At 41.3% G+C, this 16778-nt stretch overlaps 1 protein-coding gene across 3 annotated transcripts in view; it reads left to right on the top strand.

The window, feature by feature from the left end:
- The window catches only part of SMCHD1 (structural maintenance of chromosomes flexible hinge domain containing 1), a 202347-nt gene that overhangs the window by 101158 nt on the left and 84411 nt on the right, over nucleotides 1–16778 (top strand). For all 3 annotated transcript variants that reach the window (XR_012901535.1, XM_075920926.1, XM_075920925.1), the window contains exons 28-32: nucleotides 1667–1785; nucleotides 6180–6347; nucleotides 7411–7536; nucleotides 10000–10079; nucleotides 12017–12174. Coding sequence is in view for 2 of the 3 variants with exons in the window: in XM_075920926.1 (XP_075777041.1) it covers nucleotides 1667–1785; nucleotides 6180–6347; nucleotides 7411–7536; nucleotides 10000–10079; nucleotides 12017–12174 (651 nt within the window). In the remaining variant the exon portion in view is untranslated. The remainder of the gene's footprint in view (nucleotides 1–1666; nucleotides 1786–6179; nucleotides 6348–7410; nucleotides 7537–9999; nucleotides 10080–12016; nucleotides 12175–16778) is intronic.

The raw sequence follows: 16778 nt of genomic DNA on the forward strand, positions 1-16778 counted from the left end.
AGATGTAATTTAATTGTGATAAATGCGAAGTCATGCACACTGGAAAACATAACCCAACTTATAAGTATAAAACCGTGGTGACCAATCGGTTCAGAAGCAGTAGCCACTATAGGATGACTAGCCACACTCAAGTGGCCAAAGAACCACATGTGGCTAGCTTGTTAGATACCGTGGATATAAAATGAAGTCTAAATTAGCTGTTAGAACACAAGAAAGAGATCTTGGAATTATTATTAATCGTTCTCCAAAAAGATCCATGCAATATGCAGCCATAGTCAAAAAAAGAATGTTGGAAATAATTAAGAAAGGGATAGATAGATATCGTATAACCTCTATATAAATTCATGGTATGCCCACATCTTGAATACTGCATGTACATGTGGTCGCCATATCTCAAAAAAGATATATTGGATACAGTTGAGGAAATGGTAACAAAATTTGTAAGGGATATGGAATGGCTTTCTGAGGAGAAATTAATAAGACTAAGAGGTTTTCAGCTTGAAAAAGAGACTACTAAGGGGAATATGACTGAGATCTATAAAATCTTGACTGGTGTAGAGAAAGAAGATAAGGAAAAACTATAGTGATAGAGATGCAGCTGTGTTAGTCTGATTTAGCTGAAACAAAAGACAGAACTATGTAGCACTTTAAAGACTAACAAGATGGTTTATTAGGTGATGAGCTTTCATAGGCCAGACCCACTTCCTCAGATCAATATGTGGAAGAAAATCAGCACAACCATATATACCAAAGTGATACAAGCCAAAGAATCAATGCACACAAAACAGACATAAGACTCTCTCACAGAGAGAAAGCTGTTGCTTGCCATTTCAGCCAGACTGACCATTCCCTCATTGACCTTAAAACATGCATATTGCTACCAAGAGACTTTAAACTCCAGGCTTCAATGAGAAGCTTCAGAATTGTCATTCATGCTTAAATATGACACTTTATGTATGGGTTTAAACAAAGACTCTAATTATCTCAGCCATTACAAAGATAGCTTCCCCAATTATCACCCCTAATTTCATTACCTCACAGAAACTTCCCCTATTATCACCCCTATATCATTACCTCACAGACACTAACCTTCCTCCCTCACCCCCACTCTGTTCTAAAATTTGATTTGTCAATTTCACATGCGTTCATTTTTTTTAGTAGCACTTAGTGAAATAATACATTGTGGTGATTTTTCAGCGGATTGAGAGGTGTGCAAGTAGTTTAACTGCATGTGTAAAGGACCACAACATGGTCTGAAAAGTATAAGATAATACTTAACTAGCTTCTAGAAATTAAAAATATTAGGAGTATTTTGTGGCAGTATAAAAATATATCTTGAAATAAAACTGTTTAATTTGAAGCAAGAAAAATAGGCAAAAGACAGTTGATGGCAGTGCTTTAATGTATTCTCAAAAGAATTTCAATATTAAGAAGACTTTTGTTTTTATTCTGTGTCAAGTTAAGAAATGATTTACTGCTAAAGGTTTGGGGGGGAGGAGAAGTCTTGTCAGGTATAGCCATTGTAAATTAATATTTTTTCCACTATTTTCCACTTTTATATAGATTTTATACCTATAATGTACATTCATGCTTTGTCTTATTAAAGAAGACGTGCAGCTATAGATTTATTTTTTTTTTGAAAAATAAGAACTTTTCTTTTTAATAGATGTGATGGTTACAGACCAATATGGGAATCAGATTCAGACACTCACGGCCTCTTGCATAAATTCCTTAGGAGTTTCAGGGAATGGGCTGGATAAGTCAAATTTGAAAACTACTTGGCAGGTAGGTACTCATAAATGCTTTCTAAGATGTCCTACACTATGTTGTTGCCAGCATGTAGCAATTAATCATAGGTAACTCACACAAGTCAAAAAAATTGTCATTTAAAAAAAATAATTGCACTGCTAAAAATAGAATACTAATTGAAATTTATTAAATATTGTGAAGATTTTCTGTGTTTTGAAAGATATTGATTTCAGTAATAACAAAATACAAAGTATAAGGTACTCGTTTTATTATTTATACTGTAAAAAAGGAATACAAAATAGCATTTTTCAGACCACCTCATACCAATATTGTAGTGCAAGGGTTCCCAAACTTTTTGTCACCGGGGACCATTAAATCCATTCACAAGCTTTTGGAGGACTGGTAACATTTATTTGCATATTCATTAAGCAAATGATGACTATGCGAATAAATTGTTTCTGGTCCTCCCAAAGCCTCCAGTGCCAACTTTAGCCCGCAGAAAAGTCAGTTGGAGCCACACAAGTGAGATACAAAAACACAACCCCTCTAAACCCCTCAAACCTCACTAATGTGGCCCCAGCTGTGCTTGTGGGTGCTGGAACAGAGTTTTGGGGAAGGGTGCCAATGAGTGCTGGGGCAAGGCAGAGGGTGCTTGTGCATGCTGGGGCAGGGTACTTGTTGGGCCTGGGGGGGGGGGAGGGGGGAGGGACCTATACCTTGGGCCTTGGCAGCTACAGGATCCCCAGAAGTGCACGGGCTGCTCCCCTGTCCCCCAGACAGTGGTGCAGTACCTGACATGCTGGTCCATTGCACGCCTGATGCCTTCCTGTGTGGGGGGCAGGGGGAGTCCCAGTCCTGGACTACGCCAGCCCCAACCGGTCGGGCAGTGCGCATGCATTGTTCCTCCACTCCCTACGGCAGCACGCGCCACCCGAGCAGCCAGAGCTGACACAGTCCCAGATCCTCACCCACTCCCCCACACCCAGGAAGGCAGCAGGGGAACAAAGTCCCCAGTGCGTGATGGACCTGTGTTTTAGGTACCACACCGGCTGTTGGGGCAGGAGGGAGAGCAGCCCGCACACTTCTGGGACCTGGTGAGCAGCTGCAGAACTGCCCCCGACCCCGCAGGAAGCCCGCGCTACCTCCGTGGTCCCTGGAGGTAGCATCAGTACGGCTTGCATCTTGGGGTTTGGGGGCAGCGAGGCGAGTTCTCTTGCAAAAAATTTTCTGAGGCCCGGTATTTTTTTTTCCATGGACCGGTACCGGGCTGCAGACCACAGTTTGAGAAATTCTGTTGTAGTGCAATCTCATAATGAAGTGTAACTTAGAAATGTAGAGTTCTTGATACAACCCTACACTCATAAATAAAACAGTGTGAAACTTTAGAGCCTACATGTTCACTCAGTCCTTCATATTCAATAAATCATTTTGACAAACAAGTTTATTTACATTTACAGATGATAATATTTCCTGTTTACAGTTTCATCTGAATGTGAGAACAGGCTTTTGTTTGTCACTTTTGTAACCAGCATTGCAAGGTCTTTACGTGCCAGATATGTTTCCCTTCATGTTTGGCCACCATTTCAGAGGACATGCTTCCTTGCTGATGATTCTTGTTAAAAGAAAATAGTTAAATTACATTTGTGTTTGAACTCCTTGGTGGAGATCATTGTATATCTCATATTCTATTTCACCTGTATTCTGCCATGTATTTCATGTTATATCAGACATGAATGATGACCCACCACATAGTATGTTTTAAGAATACTTTCACTACAGTTTTGACAAAATGCAAAGAAGGCACCAATGTGAGATTTCTAAAAATAGCTATCCCACTTGACCCAAGATTTAAGAATAAGTGCCATCCAAAATCTGTGAAATAAAGGTGTGGAACACAGTTTCAGAAGTCTTTAGAGTTATACTCCAATGCAGAAACTACAGAAGTCGAACCACGAAAAAAGAAAATCGGCCTTCTTCTGGTGCTATCTGTCTTAGATGGTGAAAATGAACATGCGTTGGTCTGCTCTGCTTTGAATCTTTATCTAGCAGAACCCATGATGTGTGGATGCATGGCCTCTGGAATGGTGGTTGAGACATGAAGGGACACATGAACCTTTAGTGAATATGGCATGTAAATATCTTGACACAAGCTATAACAGTGTCGTGCAAATGCCTACCCTCACTTTCAGTGACATTGTAAACCAGAAGCAGGCAGCATTCTCTCTGAGTGATTGGCTGAGAAAAAGCTAGGACTGGTTGGACTTTTAGGTCTAAAATTTTACATTGTTTTCTTTTTCACTGCATTTATTTTTTGTACATAATTCTGTATTTGTACGTTTAACTTTCATGATAAAGAGATTGTTCTTCAGTACTAGTACTATTTGAATTGACACACATTATTATGGACTGTTGTGTGATTATGCACAAATATAATTACATAAAAATGTCTAGTGGTGCATATAAAGTTCCTCTAAATCAGTTCTTCAGAAAACTAAACTATGAAACAAAAATTCCCTTTTGTTTCTTAGCAATAAACTGATAACTCATTTTGCCTGAAGTTAAAATATATCCATTATTACCTGCTCAATAGTCTTTCTCTCTCCAAGTTGGTGTTGTCTAAAACAATTTTAGCAGGTGTATGCTTGTAGCAGTTCAGTTTCTTTGTGTGTTCAATCCTTTCTCGGTAGACTGACTAAATGTTGTGACCTCTCAGAGAGGGTAGCAAGTTAGTCTGTATCTGCAAAAATGAGGAGTCCTGTGGCACCTGAAAGACTAGCAGATTTATTTGGGCATAAGTTTTCGTGGGTAAAAACTATAGATGAAGTGGTTTTTAGCCATGAAAGCTTATGCCCAAATAAATCTTAGTCTTTGAGGTGGCACAAGACTCCTTGTTGTGTTTAAATATTGAGATTTTTTTCAACTCTTAGTATCATTTTCACGTTCTCTGTTTTTCCTTTAAAATGTTTTGCTTTTCTCCAGCTGATTTTAATTAAAACATTTTTCCTCAGTTTCTAACATAAAGGCACACAATCTTGCTACACCGACTTTGTCAGATTCAACTTAATTTGATTTTCAGTGGCAAACATCAAAAATAAGGAGATGGGGATATTTTACACTGTACCTTTCAATTATGTTACAGGAATTCCCTATTTTGTGAGGCTCCACTGTCCTAAATAATTGGATTAAGGAGCTTTTAGCATTTATTTTCATACACAGTAGCTGTTCTATAGTTATGTTTGAATAAATTGATATCTTCAGTCTGCTTCTCATTTGTAAGGGTTCGGACAATAAAGTCAAGTGGCTGATTTTGAATTCTATCTTTGGCAGTTTAATTTAGTATATGTTCTAGGGATGTAAAATTTCAATTATTTGATAATTTAATAATCTATGCAATTTGCATCAACTAATCAATTAGCAGGGCTAATTGATTAGTTGATGCAAATTGCATAGATTATTAAACAGTCCCCTGCTGGCCCCAAGCTCTCCACAGTGTATCAAAGCAGCAGCGCTGTGTGTGGAGTCCGGGGTCAGCTGGGCCCCTGCTGAGCCCGAGCTCAATGCTGCACTACCACTTTGAAACGCTGCATGCAGCCTGGGTCCCCAGCTGGCCCCAGGCTGCACGCGGTGTTCCAAAGCAGCAGCGCCATGTGATGTGAAGCATGGGGTCTGGCCCCAGGATCCACATGGCATTGCCGCTTTGTAGCACCCCCTTCACTTCCCCCTTTTGCTGCCTCTTTCTGATAGAGGGAGCAAGGGAGGGAGGCGACCAGTCAACTAGCCTGTCGACTATCTGATAAGCCTTTGCTTATCGGATTGTCAACTACTCCTTCACATCCCTAGTACGTTCAAATTTGATTTTAACATAACCTTTCAGTAGTCAGCTCCTTCGTTTATTTTGAAGAGGAATAAGCTATCTTTTTTTTTTTTTTTTATGCTCAGTTGTCATGCTAAGACCAGTAAATATATATTGTGCCTGGGCTCAAGGTTCCCTGTAAGCTACGGGACAGCATGGTCCTGCAGCTATCTGCTTAATCAGCCCTGGCTAGACGAGGCTGATTAAGCAGCTATGGGGCCCTGCTATCCTGCAGCTTAGAGGGAATCTTGTCTGGGCTTATAAATTTTTGACATTTTTCATGGTTGAGTTCTTATATGATCTGTGCTTAGGTATCATGGCATAAAAATAACTATGAAAATAGATGTTTTAAGAAGGTGTAGAATAATATTCAAATCAGTCTTTCATTTGCTGATCACAAAATCCCTTGACATTTTTTAACAGATCAAACATTGTAATATCTTTGTCTTTTTGTTGTACATTTTGTAATAAAATCACATCAAATACATATGCTAAGTCACGTTTTTAGATCTGAAAAAAGAAGGAATTACATTTTGTTTTGGTTTTACTAATAAATTGGTATGTTTGTGTTTAATAGGAAAGTACACAAACCATGACAGTCAAAGGTATTAAGTTTAATCCTGGTCCTCCCGGAAGCAAAGAATTATGTTTTGCTTGGCGTGAATTTTCTGATTTTCTCAGGGTAAATTTGACTTCGGGACCTCCAGTTAAACTACATCTTATGGATTGGCCAGAATTAGAGGAGGTAAGTCAGCTTCTTTTGGTTCTGATCCAAAGGGTTTAATACCATCTTTTTATATTTCTAGACTTTTTGAAATATAGGGAACAAAAATGAAACTTGTTGAGTTTTTCTTTCAATATAACATATTCAGTGTTCTTGAAAGTTTATAGAACAAGACTATCTACCAGAAAATATAGTACAGATAGAATCAGTTCAAGCTTCCTCAGTTCCCTTATTTATATGAATGCCTGTGACCATGCAGTCATTTTATGTGCAGTAGATTACCAGATGAGTCACAATCAGTTGGTTTTTAAATGCAGAATTTATTTTAAAAGTTTGCTTTCTCAAATCTGAATTTTACAATATTTTGTAATAGTAATTCACTAGGCATTTTAAACTGTTTTACTCTCATACTCCTCTTCCTTAGTCTACAAGAAGTGAACTGTTGGAGACACTCTAGCATTATCACAGTGGTTTCCATGACTAAACTCAAGCAAGCTTGAGAAGCAAGGTGTAAAGGTTCTGCCTTTGGCAGTAGAAGTTGGTAGTTCATCCCTCTTCTGTTTCTAGCTTTTATTTCTAATATGCTGGTTTTTAAAGGTAACAGAAACATATCCCTTGCCATTATGTGCTTGCCATCTAAAGGGAAGAGATGGAAAGCAGGAAAAAGAATGCAGCATTCAGGTAGAAAGAATGTGGTAATGATTAGCATTACGTGTATTAATACTATCAGAACATTGGGTTATTTCTTTTTTTACATATTAAATGAGAACTAAGAAGGAAACTGATGTGGAAAGGCAAAGCAAAAGAATTAGGGATTGTGACTGAAACAGTGAATACATTTTTTTAAATTGAATATAAGATCTGAGTGTAGTTAGGATAATATTAGGCAGGTTACTCTTGCTGCAGCTCTGTTGAAGGCAGTAAAAAAAAGCTTTATCATAGGCAGCCAACTTTAGGAGGCAGCTGATGTTCCTCATCTTCCTAGGCCATAATCTGTTGGGAGAAGAAGGGTAGTTCTTGCACACACACCAGTAATGATTGTCTGACACACATTCCATTAAATATATATTTGTATCTTTTTCAGCCTATTGCAGTAATTAATGGCAGAGAACTGCAGAAGCCTCTAATAATTCAACTATGTGATCAGTGGGAAAATCCATCTCCTGAACCAAATGTCAAAATCAGTATCCTAAAGTCTAGCAACTTAAAGGTAAAGTGAAATTTTAGAAGATGTCCTGGCATCTTTTATGTAGCAAAGCTTATAAATATCATCTACCAAGCCATAGCTGCATCACCTCCCTATATATTTCTAGTTTCTCCTTTTTAAAATTATATTGCTAAATTTTAAAGTATAATTGTGAATGTATCAGCCAACTAACATAATCTTTTACATTAGTAACATATAATAAATAATAACAAAAATTCATCTGATTCCTCAGTTTTTTTCTTTTAAACTAAAATTAAGTGCTGTAATAAAACTAATAATTTATGCTATTTATATGTAACTTTTCTTTAACTTTCCCTAAGCCTTTATCTGAACCTTCTCCATTGTCCTTCCATTTCTTCTTTTTGCTACTCTTACTTAGTTTTCAGGTTCATAGTAATCTACCAAATGAACCATACTATTAATTCCATTCTTTGTAGTATGGTTCTTAGTCTCCTTATTTAGTATTTCCCAAACTGTGGTCCATGGAAAACTGTCTTGTGGGCTGCAAAAAGCTGGCAGTCTTTGTAATTCTGACTTCCCTTCTTGTTTCCTGTCTTGTTTCCTGTCTTGTTTCCCTGTCCTAATGCTGAGATAAAGGCGCTTTGCAGTGAAGATCAAATGGAAATGAGAGAGATAGCTTAGGTGTATGTCATCAATTGCTGTTGTTGCCACCAGGATATTATGGAAATATATGTGTAAGATGGCCTTCACAATTGCAAATGGAGGTGGTTTGTGAGATGGTCTCTATTAAAAGGTGGAAAAGTTGAACAGCCCTGATTTTTTTGTCTATTTTTGTCCAGTTCCTTTTCTGTTCACCTGTGGAGACATTAACTTTCTCCTAGCCTAAACAATTTCCAAACTATTATCCTTTCACTGAATTTTAAAGTTGCCAATTGATTGGGCCCAATTATTAATTTTGATGGTTTAAATTAATGCTTCTGCTTTACTCAAATTATCCTTTCATTAAAACTATATCCTACACACAACAATATTTGCAATACGTATTACAATTAAGACACACAAGACAAACTTGGACAGAACACAAACTTATTATGTCATGACACAGAACCATGTTTTTTTGTTGTTGGTTGTTGTTTTTCTTCAGCTGGCACCAGCGCTTTCTGATGATCTGAAAGACAAGAAAATATTTCTACCCCCGTCGAGGTGGCCATTATAACTTAAAATACTGCCTAAGATCTGTTAGGGGAATCGGTTACAGCTAGTTCCTTACCACTTCCATGGGCGAGTGAGCTACAACTTTACGAGAACAAGAGCGCTTCATCGGTACTCGTGACCTTCCACTCCCTCAAATTACCTCTAGAGTTGCTAGCCCTCCCCAACAGTGGCATGCCTCAGTTTCCCTCTTGTACTACAGATCAGGCTTAATGTGTGAAGCTATAATGCTTCTCCTTAGCACAAGGTGTTGGTTAGTTATTGTTCCAGCAAGCAAAAAGCTTTTCTTTTCCTGAAAAGAATCATATACAGTGTTACTTATTAAGACTGTAGTAATAATAATATTGACATTAAATTTTGTTAAATGGGCGCTTATAAATATTTTGCTTGTATTTGGACAATTTACTTGAGGGGACAGATGTTTTTTATATTCCTTTGAAATATCCAGGCAGCCTGTATTCACATATAATGTTGGATTTGAAAGCAAGCTAAAAGTGTTATCAACTCAGCCTTGAACAGAGACACAGTGAAGTTTCAGGGCTTGGATTCTTAAAACAAAGATTTGTTTTCTTAAAGAGTAAATTTAACCTTAAGGATTGAATGTATAGATTTCATTCTTTTCTTTTTGAATATTAAAAATGTGTTTAATATAGCTTTTGCTTGAATATAAGATGTTCTTTTTGTGATGCACAACATCTCTCCTCATTCATTACAAATAGGTGATTCCTCGTCTATGGAATTTGGACATGGTCCAGTGTTGAAGAATACTGCAGAATAAAACTATACTCTTCAGCTCAGGCCACCGGAAATGTTGCCTTTTTTGGCAGAACTAGTGTACTGGAGATTCTGTATCAGCTTCAGATTAATTTAAAATTGGAGCTTTATACTGAAATAAATGTGGAAATTACTAATGCAGTCACTGCAGTGTATCCTCTGTTAATTATTCAGACTTACTTCAGTTTATGTTGTTTCCAAAGTTTTAAATGTGTGCTGCATAATTTTGTATTGAAAAGTTATAGGCATCACAGATGCTAAATGAGACAATAAGATTCTGAGAATCTTAAGCTAGTCGAGGATATTCCAGAACCTGTGAAAATTTACATTAAATCATAAGAGTCAGGAGAGGTACACTATAAATGATTAGGTGAATTGTCAGTACAAGGAAAGGGATTGAATTGAAATAGTGTGATAGAAAAGGGAAAAACTATATTTTTGGTTTAATTTAAGAATTGACACTACTTGTCTGTCATTAAAAGAAAAATATTTCTTGACAACTTTCAATTCTATTGACAGATCACTCCATCAATCCAACAACATAAAACAGATGAAAATGGTAGGGTTAATCTGGGAGTAATTAGCATTAATGCACCCAGGTAAGTAATGAAAAGGTATAGACAAAAATTAACTTTTGATAACTCTCTTAACTGGTCCCAAACAAGGAAATTTGCCAGACCAGGGAGGTCCCCTGCCACTGGCTTCCAGCTTCCTGCTGGCTCCGCTTCCAGTGCCAGTTGGCCCTCCTCCTTCAGCTTCCCGAGCCCCAGGGCTCCCATCCTGCCACTGGCCTCCCTGCCCTTGGGCTCTCTGGTCCAGGAACATGAATGTTGCTGGATCACAGATGATGTTGGACCAGAAAGTCCCGATTTAGGGAGGTACAACCTGTAATATATTTTTAAAGATGAGAAATCCCGGTCTACATTAGGTACTATATGGTGGTAGATACTTTTAAGTTAATTAGCTATATGTTTGCTAACGTTGTCTAAACACTTTTTAATAGTATACTCCATAGGTCTGCCAAGAGACGCTGTTGTTCTTGTTTTCAGGATTTTTTGTAGACATGGAATGCACGCTTAACCACCATGTAACACCTAACATTTTATTTGCATATTTATTTACATAATGAATATGTAATAAATATGCAAATAAAATGTTACTGGTCCACCAAAAGCCCTGGCCCCTTGCCTAACTCCTAGAGCCTCCCACCTTTCTACTACCTCCAGCACCAGCCACTGACCCTATAGTCTCCTGCAACCAATCCCCCTATACCAGCCTCCTTCCCTCAGTGCCATCCCCCATCCCAAATGCCTCCCATCCCTTAGAGCCCCCATCACCAGACATCCCAGTGCCAACTTCTTGTTTCCAGAGCTCCACTGCACCCACTCCACCCCCTGAGCTGGCCCTAGTGCCAGCCCTATATCCCCTAAAGTAGCCCCAGAGCCACCCACTACTAGCCCCACCCCCAGAACCCCAAGTGCCAGCCCCCCTCCCAGGATGGCCCCGTGCCAAGACCCTGCTTCTTAGAGCCCTTCACCCCCAAAGCACCCCAATACTAGCCCACCCCCAGAGCCTGTCCCGCCCCCCTCACCTAGCCCTGCACTACCTCCCAGGTGCCAGCTGAGCGCTGCTGCCTGGGGTGCAGCTGCTCTAAGGTGGCTGTGCCAGGCTATTCACAGCCCTCCTGCCATGTAGCAAAGCACTCTTCCACTGCCGGTAAGAGACCCTGCCTGCTTGGCTTAGAGGCGGGGCAGGACATGCCTCTCCCAACAGCCACAGTGGGAGCGGTGTGCCACAAGCCACAGCCCCCAGAGCCACGGCAGCCGAGCAACATTTGACCTGTAGTTGGAAACGGCTGGTCCAAATGATCTAAACTATGCTAGAAGTGAGATTGTAAAAAAAGGCATTGAGAATTGGTCAAAATGGTGGAATATTAAAGCAAATGTACATGCAAATAACTACAAAGTTAGTTGTGAGAACATCTTAAACTTTAGGCATTTCTTGACTTGTGAAATTTCTAACCTTTCATTAATACAGGTTGAACCTCTCTAGTCCAGAACACTCTGGTCCGGAAACATCCTTCGTCCGGAATGATTTTAGTTAGTTGGATGTCCACTTTTTGTGGGTGTGGCCAAGTTTCCTGCAATCCCATAAATTTTGTTTACAGTCCTAGTTCACAGTGTTCTGAGCTGTTATTTAGCTCTAATTTACCCCTAAAATGTTCTTTAACAGAACAGAAAGAAGTGAAAATGTTGGTAATGCTGCTTGACAATATTGACCTCCTGTGGTCTGGAAAATTCTCTGGTTTGGAGCTGGTCAGATCCGGACTAGAGAGGTTCAACCTGTACATTTTTGCCTTTACTGTAATTTTGATATTGATAATAGAGCATGTATGTGGGGAGGAGAAAATTGTAAACTCTAAAAGCCAAATAAGTCACAGGTACCTTTATTAAGATTCATTTAAAAATCTTTTTGAAAAACTGCTATTAACTTATTGTATTATAACAGTTTGTGTTATGATTGTTGTATATTTCAGGGGAGAGCATACTTTACAGCTTAAAGCCTCTTACAACAGGAACATATTAGATTGCCTCATTATCAAGTTTAATGTCCTGCCTGACCCAGAGAAACCTGTGTGTTTGAATGTTAAGTATGACAAAAATGCTGCTTTTGCAGCAGGAAGTACTTTCCCTGGTGAGTAGCTCTATTCAGTTTTTTAAAAAATTTAGAAAACTGTCCAAATACATTCTGGCTTTTGATGTTTGTAAAAATTGATTTGTGTGATTTATTTCAGTGGTGATCAGTATTTTCATACATCACGTTTATCCAATATTCCATAATGCCTGACTGGCAAAAAGAACTTTGCCATCAGCATTTTGGCTTTACTGATCGAGAAACAAGAGGCAAATATGTGACATGAGTGAAAGAAGTTCCAGTGTTGCCCTTTTTACCCAGTTTTTTCTTCACGCCTGCAAAAAGCGTGGAGGAGAAGAGATGCTTTCGTCATCCTGTCCCTCTCAGTCTTACTCCACTTTCTTTTCCTTTGCAACTAAAAACCATTTAGAATTAAATCCATATTTTTTGTGTCCAAACTGGCTCAATCCATCTCTAAACAAAAAAAAAGCTCCAGCGTATGTTCTCAGTTTTAGGGTATAATCTAGACTGGTATCTTCTATTTCCACTCATCCCAAGAATGTTCCTGTGATTCCTTTCCAGTTATATATTTGATATAAAAGGGCCTAGAGATTCATAACCACCTCAGAGGGCTAAAGGGGAGCATCATGTGGGGAGAGAAGCTATCCCATCACAAGAATGAAAATCCTTTGCCTTAAAGTTAAAAGAATGGAAAAGTGCTATAAAGCCTAGGAAAACAGCCAAGAGGCAATCTACAGCTGCACATTCTTTTACCTGTTGTAGGTTGTCCCTCTCATTAGAGGAAACATTTTAATCAGACAAAATACCTGATTCATAAATAGAAAGAATCACTCTTTCAGATGTTTGAGACCATGAAGAGGAAAATGTTGGTCACCATAGCTGAGATTAGCCCCTAAGATTGGCACAAGGTAATAGCCATGGCATCCCCAGCCTCACTACCACCACCACATTGAGATATCTCTCTGTTGGCTGTTCTGGGTGCCTAGAACCAACACACCTGCACTGCTAGGGAATGGCACATGAGCATTTTTGTGGGTTTCCTTTGAGGGATGTTAGCGTGTAATTGAATAGTCGTGTAACTGCATCAAATTTTAGTAGTGACAAAACTATTAAGTAGTCTCCAGAGGCAGAGCTGGCAGCCAGTGCACTCCTGGCCTTGCTCTCGGGGAGCCCCCTGCAGCCATGAGCTGCTTATCAGAAACAGCAGCATGGGGCAGGAGGTGGAAGCCGGTTTAAAAACCAGCTACCTGCACAGACCAGCTCCCTGCTGCTCTATGGGATGCACACACGCATGCAGCAGCAGCGTGGGAGAGGCAGGTGTCATTGGCTCCTGCCTCCTTCTCTCCCGCCTGTTCCCCTCACCCTCTGTGCTGCTGCCTCTCTATCAGAGTTGACAAAATTAACCAATAACCCCAGGCTTATTGGTTAATAGTGTAGTCATCTACACATAAACATACTTAGTTTCCTTTACCTCCCCCTCCATCATTTTTCTCCATGGAGGCAAATCCGTGGGGAATATGAATTATGTGCATTCACAGTGGCACAGAAAACCCCCTCAGGAATAAATTACCTGAAAATTTCCTTGTTTGATGTTTGTACATAATTTTTCGTTAAACCAAAATTCTGAATAGATCTTGTTTATTCAAAAGAAATATTTAGAATTAGTGGTCACTTTTTCATAAATTAACATTTGTCCGCAGAGGTTTATTCATAAAGTCTTCGTATTCAGAGCAACTCTCTAATTGTTGTGTTCAAAAGTGGCCACTGTCTGTCTTATCCAATGAGCATGAAACCTCAGGGAAGATAGTGGCCCCCATGTGGCCAGAAGATTAAGAGGATTCTATGAGGAAAATGTGAATGTAGTTATTTTTAAGGTTGTGTGGTATCCACTGTGCCTAAGTGCCCCCTGACTGTCCTCATCTAGCCCCTCTCAGGGCAAGTTACAGTCTGTATGGGTTGCTCATCATTGGCATTGGGGTTATCTCTACTGCCCCGCTTACCCAGGCTGCTTGTAATCCGCCTCCGAACCCTGGGCCTTGCCACCGGCCCCTAGCCAGGGGGAGTCTTGGCTGGCCCTCTCCCAACCCTAGCTGGCTATCCCCCGCTGGTCTCCCTCCTGGGAGCTCCTGCTTCCTCTGCAGTCAGCCCTTCACCGGCTCCCCCCACTAAGCAAACTGTGCTTTTCTATATAGCTGCCGGCTGGCCCCTCACTCGCCCTAATGGCTTCAGCTGGCCTCTCCAAGCCAACTGTGCTGCACTAGATAGCTGGCAGTTGGCTTCAGCTGGCCTCTCTGTTCCCAGCCCCGGCTCAGGGCCTGCGTCCTGGTCTTAAAGGGCCAGTGCAGGGCAAGCTCCCTGTCACAAATGGTAATTGAAGAATCTAACATTATACTCATAATTCTTAGGAATAAAAATTGTGTTACACTAAGAAACTTACCTAAAGGACCCATATTTAACTAGTTCTAACTCTGATGGATTTACTGGTAATATTAGGAGTAAGTATAGTAATTTTAGATAGATGTTCAACAAAAGGTTGAATAACAGTTTAAAGCACAACACTCAGTTCAGCCTTAACTGAGGACCACGTTTTCTGCCAATTCAAGTACATAAAAAGTTAATAAATGGAGAAAGGAGAAAACTTGTTCTCATTAACTTCTGAGTACAGGCAGTCCCCGACTTACGTCGGATCTGCAGTTACGAACGCGGCTTTTCTCGCCCCGCAGGACACGGACTGCGGGACCTCGTGGACCCGCCACCCGTGTACTCCGGGGCGAGAAAAGCTGCTCCGCATCTCCCTGGTCTGCAGACCAGGAAGACGCAGAGCAAAGCTGCGGAAGGGCTCGGGCAGCCGGGCAGCCCAGGCACACCTGGGCTGTCCCGCCGCCGGCTTCCCCGAAGGCTTTGCAAAGCCGCGGGGGAAGCTGGCGGCGGGATAGCCCAGGTGCGCCTGGGCTGTCCCGCTGCAGGCGTGCTCCAAGGCTTTGCTCCCCATCTCCCTGCAGACCAGGGAGATGGGGAGCAAAGCCGCGGAGCACGCCCACAGGGGGACAGCTCAAGCGCACCCAGGCTGTCCCGCTGCGGGCGTGCTCCAAGGCTTTGCTCCCCGTCTCCCTGGTCTGACCAGCAGACCAGGGAGATGGGGAGGAAAGCCTCGGAGCACGCCAGCAGTGGGACAGCGCGGCGAGCCTGGAGTGTCCCGCTGCCCGCGTGCTCTGTGGCTTTGTTCCGTGTCTCCCAGGTCAGCAGACCAAGGAGACGGAGCAAAGCCGTGGAGGACTTGGGCATCCCCACCCCTGTCTCCCTGGTCTGCTGGGGGGGGGGTGCAGCTAGTGCCCCCCCCAGCAGACCAGGCTTTTCTTGCCTACCCCTGGGGTAGAGCAGCTGGGGGCTGCCGGTTTGCTCCCGCAGCGCTGCTCTGGACCAACCCGGCAGCACCCCAGCTGCTCTGCCCCAGGAGTCCTGATTCAGCCGCTGCTGGTCAGTTTCAGCAGCGGCTGAATCAGGACGCCTGAGGCAGAGCAGCTGGGGTGCTGCTGGGTTGCTCCAGTAGCGCCAAGGAACCGCGCTCCTGGAGCAACCCAGCAGCACCCCAGTTGCTCTGCCCCAGGAGTCCCCAAGTCAGCCGCTGCTGAAACTGACCAGCGGCTGACTACAGGAAGCCCGAGGCAGAGTTGCTCTGCCCCAGGCTTCCTGCAATCAGCTGCTGATCAGTTTCAGCAGCAGCTGACTTGGGGACACCTGGGTTTCTTAAGTTGAATCTGTATGTAAGTCAGAACTGGCGTCCAGATTCAGCCGCGTTTGAAACTGATCAGTTTCAGCCGCGGCTGACACCAGTTCCGACTTACATACAGATTCAACTTAAGAACAAACCTACAGTCCCTATCTTGTACGTAACCCGGGGACTGCCTGTATAAGATAAGATGCAGTGGAATTTAATGAAAGCAAGGGAGATGTATATTAGACATTAAGGAGAACTTCCTACCAAGGCAGTTAAGCACTGGAATACATTGCCTAGAGAGGCTGTAGAATCTCTGTCATTGGAGATGTTTAAAAGCATGTTAGACAAACATCTGCCAGAAATACAGGGAAAATCTGTGTCACCAGATATGACTTCTGTTCCTTGTGTTTTAGAATATCGTGTCTGAAGTCCAAAATTTTAACTAATTCTTCTTCAAGAGTTCATTTGGCAGCCTTCTCAGCTTATGTCTTAATTGTTGGTAGGTTGTTGTGTGTACAGTAAAAAGATTCCTGAAAGGATTGTCTACTAAAGTACCCTTGCACTCTCCTTAGGGTATCCATTTCCAGCATGGGTTCTTAATTTGTTTTTATTTATACTTATGCTGTGATTATGAAGATACCTCTTGACACCTTGGCAGAGCAAACTTTATTTTATTTATCTGTTAAGACTGTTTATTATTGCTATAACATCAGTAAAAAGAATGAGAAAATTGCATGCAGTACCACCATTTATTGCTTTCCATAAAGATTAGGTGGTCCTTAGACATTTTTCTTCCAAAAGTAATACCTGAGCTTCACATAAGCCCAGCAATAAATTTGAGTTTTTTCAGAAACCATTTGCTAATTAACATGAATCTGCTTTACATCCATTAGATGCCAAGAGTGTTCTAGCATAGTAATTTTCA

This window comes from Pelodiscus sinensis, chromosome 2, assembly GCF_049634645.1.
Source record: "Pelodiscus sinensis isolate JC-2024 chromosome 2, ASM4963464v1, whole genome shotgun sequence".
In the NCBI taxonomy this organism is placed as follows: domain Eukaryota; kingdom Metazoa; phylum Chordata; order Testudines; family Trionychidae; genus Pelodiscus; species Pelodiscus sinensis.